Source organism: Gossypium hirsutum, chromosome A06 (assembly GCF_007990345.1).
Source record: "Gossypium hirsutum isolate 1008001.06 chromosome A06, Gossypium_hirsutum_v2.1, whole genome shotgun sequence".
NCBI lineage: Eukaryota > Viridiplantae > Streptophyta > Magnoliopsida > Malvales > Malvaceae > Gossypium > Gossypium hirsutum.
The window spans coordinates 32,132,277-32,151,484 of NC_053429.1; the positions used below are offsets into that span (position 1 = coordinate 32,132,277).

Consider the following 19,208-nt stretch of genomic DNA (forward strand, 5'->3'; position numbering starts at 1 on the left):
ATAAAAAAACATCCATGTGTTTCAAATTTCATAATAACAAAGAAAAATCATAAAAATGAATAATGTTTTATATAAAATATTAGAAAAAAAAATATATATAGTTAAACAAAAAGTAAATTATAAAAATAGTTATTTTTATTTACCTTAAATTACATTTTAGTCACTTACGTTATCGTTTTGTTACAAAGTTATCACTGTACCATTAAACTCCGTTACCTCCTTAACGATAGTCCTACGTGGCAGTCCAAATAGATTTTAAATGCTAACTTGGATTTCCAGTTGCTGGGATGAAAATAGGTTTTTAATTAAATAAATTGAATTTGGACTGCCACGTAGGACTGTCGTTAGGGAGGTAACAGAGGTTAACGATAGAGTGACCACTTCGTAATAAAACGATAACGTAAGTAGCTAAAATGTAACATTTTACACATAAGTGACTAAAATGTAATATAAGACAAACAAAAAAAGACTATTTTTATAGTTTACTTAATATAGAAATCACTAAAAAGCATGTAATTGTGAATGTAGTTAAAAACAGTAAAATAACTCACTATAACCAAAAGTAAAGAAACATAATTTACCAATAATTACATTAAAATATGGTTTTCAGAATTTTCCAACACATTTATTTATAAATCAAATATAAAGATGAAAAGAAAATAAATTAAAAACATATAAAATACCAAATGATTTTTAAAATAAAATTAGTTAGTATATTAATTAGTCAAAATTTTCATTCATATTTTTGGGTATTCAAAGGAAATTTTTAATTCATATTCTATTTGTTTGATATATAAATTTATAAAAGGTAAAACTAAATAAATTTGTATTTTAATGTATTTATTAAATCAACTTTATACTTTGCCACAATAATATTAGTTATTAATAGATTAAAGGTTGAAATTAACAATGTAAAATTATATGAGTAGAAATTTTGAAAATAAGATTATCGAAATTTTGGAAGTGAATTTATATAAACTAATTTAATTGGTTTCTTTGTTGTTGGTCAGTAATGCAAATATATAATTTTTATGATAAATATTAAATAAATAAAATTTATTTATTAAAATAAACCGCTTTAAATTAGTCAATTTGTCAAAATAATAATATGATAAATTAAATTAAATTTTGATAGTAAATTACTACTTTTTTTTATTGATTGTTATAAACATCAAGTTTATCTAGACTTTGCCATAAAGGTGTGCATGGGTCGGATCGGGCCGGGCCTATAAAAAATTTCTACCCGTTTTCAAGGCTCGGTCCGGCCATATTAATTTTTTTTGCTTTTTTTATTAAATAAAAAATTTTAAAATATAATAAATCAAATACATTTAAAAACATAAAAACAAATATTAAAACAAAAAAACAAATAAAAAATGAGACTAAAATAATTCTTAAAATAATACATAAATTAAAAATATAATAACAAGTAATTATATTAAAATTGAAAAATTGAAACAAATTAGAACTAAATTAAGAACCAAATTATATTAATAACAAAAGTTTTACAATATCAAAATAACATTAAAAACAACAAAAATAGTAAAGTCAAAGTACTAAAGTTACTTAAAATTAAAAATAAAAAATTTTTTAAAAATAATTTAATATTAAAATCGGGCTGGGCCAGGCCAAGCCCGGGCAAAAAAAATCTTACCCGGGGCTCGGCCCGTTTTCTAAACGGGCCTCATTTTTTGTCCAAGCCTATTTTTCGAACCTATATTTTTACCCAAACCCTCCAATTTTTAGGGCGGGCCTTCGGGCCGGGCCGGGGCGCCCGGCCCATGCACACCTCTACTTTGCCACCATCATTACACTTACCATAACCTCACCAACAACAATACTTCGTCAGAACCTAAGCCTTTGCGAATATATATACAGATAAAAACTCCTATAATCTATCTGTTGTCAACGACAAGTGTTGAATCCTTCCTAACATGTCTCACATATAAGATGTCGCCTAGTCATTTTCATCCCATTAATGCTGAACTAAATGGTTGTAGTATTTCCCAAGTGGGCAATCAAGATCTATACACATATCAAAACTAAGAGAAAAGTTCATTCTTACCTATAAATTTTGGTCCATAGCCTCATGAAAGATTTTATGTCTTTCATACCTTTTACACCGTTTAATTTTGGCTCAAAAATATTCTTCCCTTGAATTTATTTAAAAATTTAAATAATCTAATAGGAAAGATACACATTAAAATTTTTCAAGTTTGAGAGATATCTTTTCCTACATTTTTTTCAATATGTTTTTCGGTGATAAATAAAGACAAGGTTACTATTTGTTGATCATGGCAGTCGTGCTTATTTTGTTGTTGTATTCTAGGAGACTATTAACCACCGTTTCTCCAACACCAAATGAGCGGCAAAATCTGTCTTAAGAAGACTGTTTATACAGGCATCAACTACTAATACATTATTTCAATTTAATTTTATTTTCTGTTTTCCAATTTCATTTTTATTGTTCTTGTGATTAATATAAAATTTTATATTACTATTATTTTACTAACGTTTATGCAACATATGCGACGGGGTAATTCTTTTCATTTCTCAAATTTTTTGGTAGAAAAAAAAGGGAACATAGAATTACTTAATTTAGAGTACAATACAAAGCATAGTTGGTTTTATCAGCCATAAAACTAGAAAGCATGAAGTCGAGAATATCGAAATAGAAAACATAATCATTAAGGTACTATGTTAGTGACTTTCAGGTTTTCATGGAAAATAGAATTTATAACAATGGAGCTCAGGGGTTTTCACTTCCAGTTTGTAAATGGAAAAATATTTATGGGTTTTAATATTTTTTACCTAAAAGAAGGGGAAATTTTTATCAAATCCTCTCTGATTATTCTATTTTTTTCGTGGGGCTTATAGTGCCATGTGACATTTTTTTAGTGGGTTACGTGTTTTTCTTTGTCAGAAATTAATACCATTGAACTAAAGTATCATAATGATAAATGTAACAAAAATATAAGTATTGGACAATTGAAAACAGTGATAAATTTATGAGACTTGGCAACGGTCTGACCTCCCTTAAAATGTAAAAATATTATTTAAATTTTTAAATTTTTTAAAAATATTTAAAATAATAAGGATAAAATTATATATTAACCACTTAAAATTATAAAAAAATTAATTTAATTTTTTAAAAATTATAAAAAATATAAATTATAAAAAATTAAAATTTCATTCACCCTTTTACATTTTGCCTCTACCCTGATTGAAAAGAAAAGTATATCGAAAAATGTAGTGAAGTACATTGAAAATTTCTGCCATTATCCCGTTTTAAATTTATATATTTTAAAAGAAAAAAATGTAAAATTCGTCCTCAATATATTTTGAGGTGCTTAAGAGAAAAAGTGATATAATTTGAGGATCAATTTTGCATTTAAACCTTAGTCTAATTATGTTACAACTGACTAGCGGTTTCTATTTTGGGATAAAATGAGAGGAAAATGATAGTTTGAGGACCAAGTTTGCAGTTAAACCTTAATCTAATTACGGTTTAGTGGGAAAAAAATGCAAAACAACTCAAACGGATAAACCCTACCAAACGCAACGCTCAATTTCCTCCGATTTTTCCTTCGCGGTCTCGGACTTCGGTCTTTCTTTCGTCTTTGTGCACTGTTATTGAATTTCGAGTTTAGATCTGCTACTGTATTCCTTGAAATTCCGTGTTTGACCTTCTTCGTTGAGCATCCCAAACTGTTTTCCTACAATTCAACGAATTAGGGTTCCGGTCTGTTCTCTGTTTCGTTCTTTCGTGTTTAAAATCGCATCTGAAAAAAAAAAAGAAAAATTTTGAATCTTTCAAATATTTTGGTTTATAATCTAAACTTCATTAGCCCATGTTTGTTAAATATGTTTTATTCCCATTGCGGTTGCTTGAGTTTATTGGGCGTTAACGTCAAGCTTTCTTTTTATTCGGTGTCGTTTATGGGGTTTGTTAACTTCTGAAACTGATGGATACTCGGAGCCCTAACGGATCTTCGCCGCAGCAACCACGGTCTGTGAAGAATCATGGAATCACGAAACCAATATCCCTTGCGGGGCCTGTTGAGGCTGATATTCAATGGAATACCGAATTGGAGAAGGTAATCTCGCGTGTGCATGTGTGTTTAAGGATTGCATAGTTTTAATGATATTTAATCCACGAGTTGTCCTTTATTTCTGCAGTTTTTGATAGAGTCTGGGCTTTTCGAGAGCAAAGAAGGATCTTCGAAAAGGGAAGAGGTTCTTGGCCATATCACTGAGGTAATTAGCTAATAATTGAAGCTTGCTTGTTGCCATTAGAGGAAGAAAAATGTAAATAGTTGTTTGTACGTTGCTGTTTTGGGACTATTGGTTCATGTTTTTCATTTAATTACTAAGCACCTAGTTGGTTTGCACGTTATGGTGATTGCACAGTGATGTAACCTTTCATTTCTATTAATTATTTTGGTAAATCTTTCAGGGAAAAAGCATTTGCCGAGAAATAAACCAATTATGAAAGAGAAATGTACTGCAGATGGCTTTAGCATATTGTTTAGTTAAAGATGTTTGATCTCTTTTTTTTGTTCGGAAGTTTAGGTGTTTTGATCGAATCTCATATTTTGGTGTAGTTCTGAAAAAAGTGAATTATTTTCCTCATAGATTGTAAATAGTTGGGTAAAGCAATTAACACGTCAAAAGGGCTACACAGATCAGATGGTGGAAGAAGCAAATGCTGTCATTTTCACTTTTGGATCTTACCGTTTAGGGGTAAGTATGAACTCTAATTCTCTATGAAGTCTACTATTTCGTTAACTCATATTCTTTCTGACATTGCTTGGCGTTAATAGAAACTCTAGAATTATTAAGGTTTCTCTGTGGGCATGTACTTTGTCTGTTGGTCTGCTAACTGCCATATGTTAATTCTGTTTGGATTGTTTTGATTTGCGTGTCACAAGTTTAATCGATCTTTGATATTCATATGCTAAGCAACAATTCATATTTTGATAGGTGCATGGACCTGGGGCTGACATAGACACTCTGTGTGTTGGGCCATCTTATGTGAACCGTGAGGTGTTTTTTATCTGCTTTTAAAAAAAAAATGAAAAAAGAGTTGCACCTTCAATTAAGTTTGGCGGCTGTGTAGTTCGAGTTTGACTAATATTAATTTGAACTTTGCTAGGAAGATTTCTTCATCATTTTGCATGATATTTTGGCTGAAATGGAAGAAGTTACTGAACTTCAACCCGTTCCAGATGCTTATGTCCCACTAATGAAATTTAAGTTCCAAGGGATATCAATTGATCTTCTTTATGCAAGTATATCTCTTTTGGTTGTACCAGATGTAAGTTTGTATTCCATTTGATGATTTTTTCCATTTACACGTGTCTACGTTACTGCTGCATTGCATCTCTTAATGCTTAAGTGAACGCCAAGAATGATTTTCTCTACACATTGCAGGTGGTACGAGCTATTCTCTGATAAAGAAACCTTTCTTGGTTTTCTTGATATGTTGTCAACCTATTTGTTTTATAATAACTGATAGGCAATTTTAAGTATAAGGCGGTATGCCTATCTGGTATTCTTTTGTTTAAAATAGCACATTATACTTATTAACTAATTTGGCAAAATTGTCATATCTGACCTTTTGCAACTCATAGATACCTCCTAATATATGAGTTCTTTTAGTGGCCCCCTCAGTTGGTTTTTTCCTCAATAGTTTCAAAAGCAAAAGTGCCTTCTACTGTATTTAGATAATTTATAAGTTTGGGTTCAAAATGAATTTGACCAGCAGTTGGATGGGTCTTGGAGTGTTTTAGCTGAATTTATGGTCAGGACCTGACTCTTGAATGTTACGTTTGCTGAAGGGACCGACCAATAACGAAATTTCATAATGTTCTGTTACTAGTTTTATGAATGTTACATTTGCAGTGCATGTTTAGTTGCTCTCAATTTTGATATCTATTTCCTTTTTTGAACTAATCAACAGGATCTTGATATCTCACAAGGCTTTGTGCTGGTTAATGTTGATGAGCAAACTGTTGGGTGCAGGGTTGCTAATCAGATCCTTAAACTTGTTCCAAATGTTGAGGTGAGTATTGTGTTTTGACCTCCACTTGTTTTATTTTTATTAATTTTCTCATTTTGCACGCTTCTAATCCATTGTATAATTATATCACTTCCGCATGATGCTTAGATGTCTGAAGTTCTGGGCCAAAAGGCGTTGCATTTATTCCAATGTAAGCTTGGTAGATATTGATTTCCTTTTCAGTGGCTTTTTTGCTTCCGTATCATGTTTTATTTTTTTTGTTTTTATGTTTTTACTTGTTTATAGGTTGCAGGATTTCTAGGAGGTGTAAACTGGGCTCTTCTAGTCGCACGGCTGTGCCAGCTTTATCCCAATGCAATACCTAGTATGCTGGTTTCTTGATTTTTTAGAGTATATACTCAGTGGAGGTGGCCAAACCCTGTTATGTTGTGCTAGAAGAGGATGAACTTGGATTTCGATCCTCGGAAGAATCCTCGTGACCGGTTTCATCATATGCCAATAATAACTCTAGCGTACCCTTGCATGAATTCCAGTTACAATGTCTCTATAAGCACCCTTCGTGTTATGATTGAGCAGTTCTAATATGGTAATAAGATATGTGAGGTGAGATTATACAAGGCTATTGTATTAAGGTCTTGCTGCCTGCATTGAGGCTTGAACTATTGATGACTCATCTTAATATTTTTGTTATCATGTAGGAGATTGAGCTAAACAAAGCTCAATGGGATGCTTTGTTTGAACCTTATCTTTTCTTTGAGGCATACAAAAATTATCTACAAGTTGACATAGTTTCAGCAGATGCTGATGATTTGCTGGTATGGAAAGGCTGGGTGGAGTCATGGCTTAGGCAGCTCACCTTGAAGGTAAACATTAAGTTCGCCAGTGGAGGAGTATGATATGGACACTTTAATTGCAATAGGAGTTTTTAGTTTTATTTATTTATTTATTATATCAAGTTTTACTAAGAGTTTTAGTTTTACTTCATTAGGTTTTTGTTTCCTTCATAAACTCTAAGTTAGGAATTCTATTTTATGTCAATTAGGACTCTTTCATTTGTTATTAACAGTCTATAAAAGGCTGCCAATATGAAATAAAGAGGTAAGCAATTATTCTATCAAAAGAAACGTTATTTTGAGAGGGGGTTCAGTCAAGGACGAATCTGTCTTTTTGAGTAACCATAGGTCGAAACAAGAATTCTTTCTCGTCTAGACCTGTGGCTAGATCCTACGCCAAGGCGCATAACAGAGTACTCCATCGAGCTTTGATGTCTGAGCTAAAATTTTCTTTTTATGACTTTTAAGATAAGAATTCAGTGCAGTGAATATTTTCTTTTTTTCATGGTTTCTGTCACGCTGCAGATAGAGCAGGACACAAATGGAATGTTGCAGTGTCATCCTTACCCAAATGAGTATGTAGATACATCCAAGCAGTTTGCACATTGTGCATTCTTCATGGGCTTGCAGAGGAAAGTGGGAGTGACTGGTCAAGAAGGTCAACAATTTGACATACGTGGAACAGTTGATGAGTTCAGACAGGAGATAAGTATTTACCTGTATTGGAAACCGTGAATGGATATTTATGTTTCTCATGTTTTTAGGAAGCAGCTTCCTGGCTTTGTTTTCCCTGATGGATATAGACGGCCTCAATCATCGAGGCATCCAAACCAGCATAGTGGAAAAACTTGTGAAGTTGTCACAAGGTCACAGTCAGGGTCTGCAGAAAGATAAATTAAGAGAAAACATGACAATGAAACAGTTGACAAAAAATTGGACAAACCTGAGAAGCGGGCCTCTATTAGCCCCTAGAGGCTGGAGTCCGTTTCTCTAGAAAGTAGTACAAGTGGATCTGGTGGAACATCTCATATTAGTATTGGTCAACCAGTTAAACCAGATCACTGAAGATAGGGGGATGTTGATGGAAATTCTGTTGATAGGCTGTCTAGTGGGCTGTTAGACAGTGAAGAAAGAAATGTTGAGATTACCATTCTGAGGGCTAGAACTGATAGTACAGGGTCCCTCACCATATGCAGGCAGCCTTCTTTAGATGTCGATAATTTGCCAGTAGTTAGAAATTCAGAGCCTGCTGAACAGATGGGTGAACCTGTTCTTAGGCAGGAGTTCCTTACTGCATGTGAAGTTCCTAATTCTGCAACAAGGGAGTAGCTTGGATCAAGAGAAAATTGAGGATTTGGCATTAGCTTACATGGATGATTTAGAGACTGGACTTTCTAGGAAAAAAAAAAACTGGAAAGGAGGTGGTGTTGGGGTTGATCAAGAGGCGGTCAAATTGTGTAATAAAACAGCAGTAGTAGAAACTGCTGAAAGTGTATATGGGTGAAGTTCCAATGTGCAGAGCCTCAATTGCGTGGTGAATTTCTTTGTTTGAGGTATTTGGTTAAAAGATTGTAGCGAATGGCAGTGAGAATATTGGAAGTTCTGTAGATTGTGAGAGTCGGGGATCTTTGCAGGGTGGTGGTGTCTGCATTGCAGATTTAGATTCACTTCTGGAAAACGGACATCCAAATGCAAGTGATGTTCTCCAAAACTGTTTGTCTGAAGAATTGAAGGTTTTGAATCTTACTTTTGGACTTAAGTTACTTAATGTTTTTAATCATCTAGTTTGTAGTAGCTGCTTCTCATACTGTTTTGTTTTCTGTTTCGGTTACCTTCTTTGTTGCTTGTCTTGTTCTGTATAGTTGGGCCATTGTGTTTTTAATCCGTATTTTTGTATATTGTTCTTGAGAAATGAAGTTTTGAGTACAGAAATGGTCATAACTTGATGTTTAATGGTGTGGGAATAAAATCTTCATTTCAGATTACTTTCAGGATCTTATGACTCTATTGTGTTCTTCTTTTAGGAAATCTTTGAGCATTTTCATGTAATCATTGCGATTGTCTAGTTGTCTTCCTTAATTTCTTTTAATTAGGGAACTAGCCATAACTTAATGTTTAATGGTGTGGGAATAAAATCTTTATTTTTGATGACTTTGAGGATCTTATGACTCTGTTGTGTTCTTCTTTTAGGAAATCTTTCAGCATTTTCATGTAATCATTGCAATTGCCTAGTTGTCTTCCCTAATTTCTTTTAATTAATGTTAATTTTTCCCCGGCCAATCTCCTAACTGGTACATATGTGGTGGCAGGCCCTGTACCACCATCATTAGGGCTATGTTTCCAGTGATTGTGCTTAAGATCCTGACTATGTTTATTGTCTAAAGGCTCAGATACTTGACCCTCCCTCTTTTTTCTTAAATATCCATAGACTATTTTTGGGTAACTAATTGGCCTTTTGATCTTATCTTATTTTATAGCAAAATATCCCAGTTGGAAAGGTTGTACGTTCTCAAGATGGAGCTAGGTCTGTAACTTCACAGAAGCCAATGGTCAGGCATGTGCTTATGGAAATTCTGTTTTGTTTATGCAAATTATGATCTCTTTACGCTTTTTTTTTTCAAATCATTTTTAGCAGGTCGATTTTGAAGTCAATGACATAATGTGTTGTAGATGATGCATGTGGAGAATTGTTACCAAAGGAGTAAGGCCAGTGCCTCAGTAAGTGTTCCTTTAATTGCTTGCATAGATTGCCAGTTTTGCTCTGTGGTTTTAGATTGGAGGAGCCATGAATCTAAGAATGCTGGTGCTTTGAATGGCTGCTATCTCAATTTTAAACACTCGTACTGTGGTGGGATTCGGTTTTGCCTCTATTTATGAATCAAGTATTATTAATCGAGGAATTGTATAATATCATAATGGCAGAGCTCTGTATCATTTATTTTTATTTTTATTTTATTTTTTGCAACTTCGGTTAATCCTTTGTACACAGATGATACCTAATAATACAATTCGATGCTTTCTTTCTAGCTGGTAAACTCATCTCTCACATACAGAAAGCTATGTGCAGCTAGACTACCAAGGAGTTTTTTTTTTCTTACCTAGTATATTCAGCAGAGGTTCCCATGTTAATCCTTAAGAAGTGTTAAAATAAACAAGCAAGGCTTACTTTAGAGTCACCGTTGCTATCTGTAGATTCAGACGACATAAATCATGCTGTCATCTTCCTCGGATCCCTTCTTACTGTGCTTGTAACTGGAAAAATAAGCATCAGTGTCTCTGCCTAGACGTGGAGCTACTTCAAATTCACTTCCCACTTTTTTGGCTGCATGACCATCAGGAAAAGAACAGCTACGAAGGATATTCGAAACTTCATTCATGGAAGGCCTGGTAGAAGGTGATGCATGTGTACAGAGGATTCCTACTTTGTATACCAGTATCATTTCCTCCAAGTAGGATGGTTCTTTGACCTCTGGATCAAGTATTTCTATTGGCTTATCCTCTGAGAAGTGCTGCCATGCCCATTCTACCAAGCTCATATTCTCGTCTATGTTGTTGGCTTTTCTACCCGTCACCAATTCCAGCAGTACCACTCCAAAGCTGTAAACATCAACCTTTGCATTCACTTTTGTTGTATATGCATACTCTGCAATGCAAATGACAACTTTGTGTTAAAGGGATGCTGCAATCTTTCTGATTCAAAAGATAGTTGAGATTCGTAAGGGGACAACTGTAATGATTTTGAGTGCTTTTACCTGGGGCGAGGTAACCGACAGACCCTGCAATTGCTGATATTGTTTGAGAACTTGCATGCCTAGTTAGCATCTTAGCAAGTCCAAAATCTGCAATTTTTGCATTGAATTCAGAGTCCAACAAGATATTGCTAGACTTCACATCACGATGGATGATTGGTGTAAGGCACTCATGGTGCATGTAGCATAGCCCCTGAGCAGCTCCAACTGCAATTCGCAACCTTCTTGGCCAGTCTAATATAGCATGGTGGATTGAACTCGTCCCTGACACTGAGCTTCTTTTATTCCCATGAAGCCATCTATCAAGGCTCTGGTTTTCCATGTACTCGTATACCAGCAGCTTTGAATCTTCACTGGAAATGCAACATAATAACTTCACTATGTTGGAATGGCGAATGTTGCTCAATATTTCAACTTCTGCTAAGAACTCTTTCTCAAGCTTGTGATCCACTCTTTTGCTATTCCAAATTTTCTTCACGGCAACAGATTCGCCTGAATGGCTTATGACAATTTGATAAACTTTCCCAGAGCCACCACTTCCAATGAGATTGTTATCAGTCAAGTTGGACAGTATGTTTCTCTTTGTGAAGTCCAATCTCTGGAATGAGGTCAACTTCCATGTTGCTAGATACTCTTGACGCTTTCTCCTCTTATAGTCTTGAACTAGGAAGAAGGTCAATATAAGGATAACTGTGGAAGCAATGATGGCAAGTGCTACAATCATGGCAAGGTATTTAGACGACAGTCTCTTGGGCTGATGGAGTTCGGAATAGCAGTCTGGAAGCTTCAGAATTGGATGATCTGCACATAAATCAGCATTTTTCAGGAAACTGCTTTCATATACAAGGTTATTTAACTGCTTGGGAATCCTTCCAACAAGTTGATTGGATGACAAGTTGAGTGAAGTCAGCGTCAGGTTGCCTATTTCAGGAGGAATTTGACCAGAGAATTGGTTTTCAGATAAATCCAAGTTCAGCAGATCAGGTAAAGACCCGATCGCAACAGGGATTTGACCATAAAGCTTGTTATTGGAGACATCTAATGTAGTTAACGATCTCCATGAGATTATTTCAGATGGTAGTTCACCGGAAAAATTGTTACCATCGAGAAGCAGAGTATCGAGGCGAGAAAGAGCTGTTATCTCCTTTGGAATTTTGTCTGAAAATAAGTTGTTGCTCGCTTTAAAGACGACCAAATTTGACCAAGATGCAATTCCGGTTGGGATTTCACCAGAGAACTTGTTGTCACTGATTTCCACCCTTGACAAATTCCATGCAACTCTACTTGGTAGTTTTCCCGAAAAGGAATTGTTTGTTAGCATCAAGCTCGACAAATTGAAAGCCATCCACAGATGTCGAGGAATCTCACCAGAGAACTTGTTGTTGTGAAGTTGAACAGTGCGCAAAGTAGGACAATTTCCAAGCGACTCTGGTATTTGCCCACTGAGATTGTTTGTAAATGCAACCACTCCTTGTAGGACACCACCAGCACATAAATTTTCAGGCAGTTGGCCACTGAATTGATTCTCTGACACTTCGAATCCTAAAAGCTTTGAGTGAAGGCCGAATTCCGGTGGCAAGACTCCGCTCAATCTGTTCCGGAAAACACGAAAATCACCCAAAGCAGGAAGTCGACCAATGCCTGTTGGTATCCCTCCTGTTAACTGATTCGCAAACAGGTTTAGAAACCCCAAATGCTGCAGCTTTCCGAAGTCTTCAGGAATGGAGCCTGTCAAGTTATTCACCGAAAGATCGATTTCAATCAGATTCAATGCATCGATGGTTTCGGGTATCCCACCGGACAGCTTATTGTGGAAGAGATAAAGAATTGTTAAATTCTTCAAGGAGAACATCATACTAGGAATGGGGCCTTCCAAATTGTTTATAGCTAGGTCCAAGTGCTGTAGACTGGAAAGATTGTTGAAACTTTCAGGGATTTCACCAATCAAATTGGTTTCTCTCATCCATAAGTACTTCAACTTGCTCATCTGACCGAACTCTAGTGGTATTTTCATGGGGACAAACTTGTTATAAGCCATCTCCAAAACCTCAAGGTTGGTCAAGTTTCCAATTTCTCTAGGAAATGTTCCATTGAACTGATTGCGGTATATCTGCAAGGCTTTCAACTCCGGTAATCTTCCAATACTTGGTGGAATATTACCGGAAAAATTGTTGCCACTAATATCCAAGTAAACCAGAGACGACAATCGGTCAATATCATCAGGGATTGGACCAACAAAATAGTTTTGAGAAAGGTCTAAGAATTTAAGCTTTGAACAACTGTAGAGGATTGGGAACTCTCCAGGGATGAAATTGTCGCAAAGGTCAAGGACAGTGAGGTTTTTAAGGTCACATATTGTTGGAGGAACTCTTACTGTGATGTTTTTGTCGCGGAGATGAACTTCAGTAACTGAACCATCGGTGCAGTTGATCTCCGGCCAAGTACACGGTGGGGATGATGAGTTCCAGGATCCAATGGAGGGTGGATTGCCGAGCTGTTGTTTAAGTTTGAGAAGAAGGGTTCGTTCAGCGTTGATGTCTTGTGAAATGGCTTTGAAGGGCGTGGAGAGGAAGAGGAGGAAGAGAAAGGATAAGCATAATACAGACATTTTCTGGATATTGGACAGGTACTTGCTTTCCTTCTTTCTGGAAAAGGGCTGGTTTTTTAACTTTCATGGGTGAGCACGGCCCTGCCTGGGCTCACTCTTATAAGCAAGCTTTGGGTTCTGTTTAGTATAGACTTTCAGGTTCAGATTTCAGACTGTGAATCAGTTCTGGTCGCAACTGGTAAGAGTTTGGTCTTTACACGCATTAATTTTAATCATTTTCTACTATTGCCATTGCTTTTACTCTACAACCATTCTTACTTAAATATACGAGTTTTTTATTTTTTTTATTTTCTGTGAAATGTTTTAATCTCACAAATGAAGCTAAAAGAACTCTTATTAATTGAATTTTTTTACTCTACTTTTGACACTTACCTTTTTGACCTTGCTTTTGCTTGTGAATTCTGCTGGGAGTGTAACAAATGATTTTTCGTATAGATATATATCTTATTTGATAAATAAATCCATTTACTGTGGATTTGTTTTTACTTTCTCTCCTCTTGCGTAATGTTTGAGTCTTCACGCTGTTTGAATGACAGTTTCGCAATTAGTAGCAAATATACGAGGATTTTGGTAAAAAGATAGTTGGTGGAACAGTCAACCATCATGCTCTGCCCTGGTGCGCTGCTTGTTGACTAAAATGAAACCTACAAAAGAGTGAAGCGAAAGCATAGGCCCAGCCATTGAAAAGCTTTTATGGAGTAGTGGGCGAGTCAAGCGTTAGAAGTATTGGGTCAACACGATGTATATATAAAAAAGTAGAATTTGGCAATTTGCGGGAAACTTCCTATTTTGTTAATTTCTTTGTTTGAATCTTACTTTTACCAAAACCCATTCTTTTATTTTCCATTGGCTACCATTAGTTGTAATTTAAATTATAATATATATATTATATCTATAGGTCAAAATATGCAATAAATTTTTGTACTATTTCTAAATTTGAAATTTAATTTATACTTTTATATTGAAAAATTTAGTACTTTATTTTTTAAGTTTCAAAATTTAAGTATAATTGTTAACATAATTAAAATTATTTTGTCAAATTCAAGTTCCTTTAATTTTAATCTAAATAAAATGTCACATTAATAAATTCAATAAAAGATTTAACGATATAAAAAATTAGATATAAATTTTAAAATTTAATAAGTAAAAATATTAAATTTTTTAAAATAAAAGTATAATAAATAAATTTTAAATTTATAAATAGTACAAAGAGTTATAATATATTTTAATCATATTTATATTATAATATTTTAATCATATTTATATTATAATAGAATGTGGGCCTGAATTATTTCCTTTTTGTTAATGTCCGCGTGAATTTGATGTTAAGTAACATCATTGAATTAAACAAAGAATTTGTATTTTATAAATTAAGTAATTGTATGCATAATGATAATCATGTTATTTAAATTCATATACTATCTGTGTGCTGCCAATAGACTTGATTTTTGTAGTTTATTTTTAAAAATTTGTATTCGATTATTTAGATTGGTACTTTCGTACTAATATAATTAGTTTGTATTTAAGGGCGAAGTCAAAACAACTTTTTAGGGGGTCAAATGAAATTTTAATTTTTTATAGTTTATATCTTTATAAAATTTAAAGGATTAAATTAAATTTTTATAATTTTAAAGGGGGTTAAAATATAATTTTATTTTTATTAATCTAAAATTTTTAAAAAAATTTGAGAGCCTAAATAACAATTTTCTATTTTAGAGGGGCCAGGGCCCTGCCAGCCCCCCTAGATTCGCCTCTATTTGTACTAGCGTATAATTGATTGTCAATTTTATGGTGACATGTGGCAGTCTCTTAATATGTCATGTGGTGAAAATAAATTAAATTTTTTAAAATATTTAAAAATATATAAATTAATAAAAAATACAATTTTTTTTTACATTAAGAGTAAATTTAGACAAATAGTTACTAATTTATTCAGATTGATTTTAGATATATATTTTAGTAAGTTTATATGCTTTTATTTTATAAAATATTAGGTTATTTATATTATTTCTAAATTAAAAAATAAAATTTTAAATATAAAAATTAAAAAGATTAAAAAGATTTTACATAAAAATAACTTAAATACATAATTGTCCAAATTCAAATGCATCTAGACAATTATTGTAAACATCCTTTTAGTTTCTTTTATGTATTTATATATATATATATTAATTTATATATTATATGTTGCAAATTTTTATATATATTTCAAAATATTTTATGCTTTTTTATATATTTTTTAAATAATAACCTAAAATTTGATATTTTATAAAAAAATAAAAATATATAAGCTTGCTAAAAATTGCATCTAGAATGGATCTAAACAAATGTAAATGGATGATCAGATTCAGATCTATCTGACAAGCATTAGACCAGGTTCATTTTTTATGTGAAAAATTTATACATTTTTATTAATTTATATAATTTTAAATATTTTTAAAAGATTTAAATTTATGTTTGCCGCATGACATATTGAGAGGCTACCATGTGTTACTATTGGATTGGCCATCAATACCATGTTAGTATAAACTAACGATATTAGTACGAAAGTGCAAACTTGAATGATAAAATATAAATTTAAATATCAATTAAATATTTTTAGATAAATTCAAGGGAAATCACATGTTAACTTTTTTTTTTGGTAATTATATTGGGATTTTCAGTAAGTTGTGCACATGCATTGCTCAAAACGATAACCAATTTGATATAATATATAGGTTTTTGTTTGATACGTAAAATTTTTAATTATGTTGATTTAAATATTAGATATTAATTGACGAGTCATGATTTTTTTTATTCTATGTGAAATTAAAAAAAATTCTTTTATCAATATATCAAATAATCTAACATATATAAGAATTTATCATTCTTTTTAAAAGATGCATTAACGATGGAATAAAAAAAACTTTATAAGGAAAATTATAACATTGTCACATGTGGCTTTAATTATGTTGAAAAAATAATAAAAAAAGAAGTAAAGACTCATAATATTATTATAATTTTCGTTGTGAAATTATTTTAGTCATAATTAATTTTTTAAAAGGGAAACAATTTGTTAAAGTAGTGTATCTATTGCTAATACAAGTCCTTCACCCAATTTCTTGGTGTTAGGCCACTTGGAAATTATTTTCTACAATAAGGAGAAGAATATAAGAATTTTAAGTGCTATGAGTGGAAAATGGATGTAAGAAGAGGAGAAAAGAATATGAAAGCCATCAGTATCACAACTATTCAATATTCCAATCTAGAAAATAATATCATCAATGTGTTTAGTACAAATGGGTGCCCTCATTTCCAAGTCAAGTTTATACAGTTTTCACGTGTAGTGGAAAATATGGGAAAGGGATGATGGTAGTAATTGACCTCATTAATTAATTGCTCGCTAAAGCAAAGTTGTTGAGTCCTGTCCTTGGATCTTTTGGCTAGCTTTCGGGACTTGATAAACGTTATTGTGCGGTTGTTACGGTAGCATAAAGATTACATCAAGTATGAAGTCATGTCTTAGATCATTATTTATTACCTATTTTATAAATAGGCTGAAGGTGTGATAAGTATTGCATTTATTTATATATTTTATTTTTTTTCGGGTCAATAAAGGTAACATAATATCATAAACAAAAGTCAAGCAATAGTTTGGTACAATGTTTCACCCGTAGCATCCGCAAACCAAAGAGGAAGGATGGTACTTGGAGGTGAATTACAAATACAAAATAGACCATCAACAAATAAAGCATCCAAGGGGGTGGAGGAATGAAAGTTACTCTCCAAATGGGCAAGAGCATTCGCACATCTGTTCTCTTCTCGAAATACATGTTTTAGACTTTTAGAAGTCAAAGTAGTAAGGAGCATCTTGCATTCATCAATTGATAGAGACAACAAAAGATTAGAGATATACTAAGATCTAATGCTAAAATAAGACCATCTCTAAGTGCCCAAAGCTCAGCCTCGACACTAGTAGCTTTGAGTATATGTTTAAATGAACTCGTCACCCACGTTCCATCATGATCTCGTATCAAAGAACTTGCACCTGCAACTCCAAGATTTCCAAGCGAGGAACCATTAGTGTTAAGTTTAACATTTCCTATAATAGGAGGTTTCCAACTAATAGGTAAAGAGTTTTGAACACTTCTTCGAACAACAGGAAAAGCCAACGCAAAAAATTCTACTGCTCTTTTAGTTGCTCTTTTAATAACTCTTTCGACCTGTTTGTCATTATCGAATATAATAGAGTTTCAGAGCATCCATAATTCCCGTAGCATAAAAACGAAAAACAAATACCAAGAATTTTGGGGATATATTAAAAGAAAGTTAGAGCCTATTGTCAGAGTTGCTGTAACACCCTATTACCTGACCTAATTATCGAGTCCAAGTTACAAGGTTTCACAATCATTTTCGAAGCAACTATGGTCAAATCACATTTATTTACAAACCATTAAACATTCAAATATAACTAAAACAAGTGTATAAAACGATACATAATCATTTTCGGGTCTTATACGAGCTTACGAAAGCTCTTTTGCTAACCTGAGGTCAAAATATGACCAAATTATAAAGATTATAAATTTTTGGTTTGATGTCACGATGCCAAGGGTTCCTTATTGTGACACAACTCTCTGTTTGGTGCTCTTCGTGACCTTGAGCAACAATGTCGCCACATGGACTTTGCTCTATTTCTCATTGTGACGTTAGAGGTTCGTTGTTGCGACGTAACTCACTATTTTCATAAGAACCAACTTGGTACAAGTTTGGATGACCTAAAATCATGTTTAAACACCTTCCATACTACCATATCAATCACCTACCAAAGCATATAAAACAAATTGTGCAAAATTGACACTTCCAAGTACCATCAAATTACCAACTTCTAATATCAACTAATTAATTTAGCTTATACCATTCATATTCCAAAAAACCAACCAAAACACATATAAAATTTCATAACCGTTTGAGACATTAAACATTTACATAGGATTACAACTTTAGAAAACACATTCAACATGATTTTTAAACATTTACATAGGATCACAACTTGACAATCTAACCATTTGAGACATTAAACCAAAATACCCTTAGGTACATGCCAAATGACCAAAATGAACCATAATATACAAACTTTGTTGGGTCGAAAACTGTAGTCTGGATACTGACTTCAAGTTCTAGGGCTTCGAGAATCACTTGCACTTGCGCACGAAGAAAACAAATCGTACGTTGAGCAATAGGGCTCTGTGGTACATTTATAATTCAAAGCATATAACATAAGCACTAAAAAAACATTTCAATTCCATACATTTGTATCTATGCACACATCATCATTAATCTTACATTTTTAGTTACTATACTTATCATCATCAATCTTTGTACTTATATGCATATAACCAAATGTTATTTCATCCCAATCCAATTACAACATTAAGCATTCAAATATAAATATTTTCCACATATAACTTATACTCTATGACACATAATTCACTTCTTAATATCACATTATTCACTAGTTTTTGGAGTCTACTAACTCATTCAAATCCATTTCAGCCTCCAAGGCTCGATCTCATTTGATTTGTATACTCAACTGTGTGATTTAAACATGTCTTTCACATTTAAGTACAATTCATTCAAATAGTATCAATTTATACACATTCATTTCATTCACAAAGTTAAATTTTACAAGCCCTATTAACCCGGCTCAGCCTTAAATGAATACTTGGATCATCCAACCAACACACCAAATTGGCAACGAAGTGCATTATCGGATAAATCAAAATAGGGTAAATTGGTACGTAAGTGCATATTAGCGCATACAACGCATCCTGGCGCACAAAGCACATAATCCTATACATAAACCAATATTATGACATGCCAACTATATCCAACTCAACCCGACTAGTTAATAAGGTATCAATATTCAACTCCATTTACAAATTAGTACACATTTCATTTATCAATCATACACACCATCACAATTCAATTCATTAACCTATCATATGTATTTCATATCA

The 19,208-nt window shown here is 33.0% G+C and overlaps 1 protein-coding gene, 1 long non-coding RNA gene and 1 pseudogene across 2 annotated transcripts; 2 read left to right on the forward strand and 1 right to left on the reverse strand.

Annotated features, from left to right (window-relative positions):
• Positions 1–3,466: 3,466 nt before the first annotated feature.
• Positions 3,467–9,881, forward strand: LOC107897088 (nuclear poly(A) polymerase 4-like; annotated as a pseudogene).
• On the reverse strand, positions 9,475–13,440 carry LOC107897086 (receptor-like protein kinase HSL1). Its single transcript, XM_016822425.2, has 2 exons — positions 10,608–13,440; positions 9,475–10,498 (listed from the first exon to the last, which is right to left on the reverse strand). Exons 1-2 carry the CDS (start codon positions 13,210–13,212, stop codon positions 10,050–10,052), a joined length of 3,054 nt encoding a protein of 1,017 aa, XP_016677914.2. The 5' UTR covers positions 13,213–13,440; the 3' UTR covers positions 9,475–10,049.
• Positions 13,008–14,058, forward strand: LOC107897089 (uncharacterized). Its single transcript, XR_001684018.2, has 2 exons — positions 13,008–13,230; positions 13,749–14,058. It is a non-coding gene; the product is annotated as an uncharacterized lncRNA (long non-coding RNA).
• Positions 14,059–19,208: the final 5,150 nt, after the last annotated feature.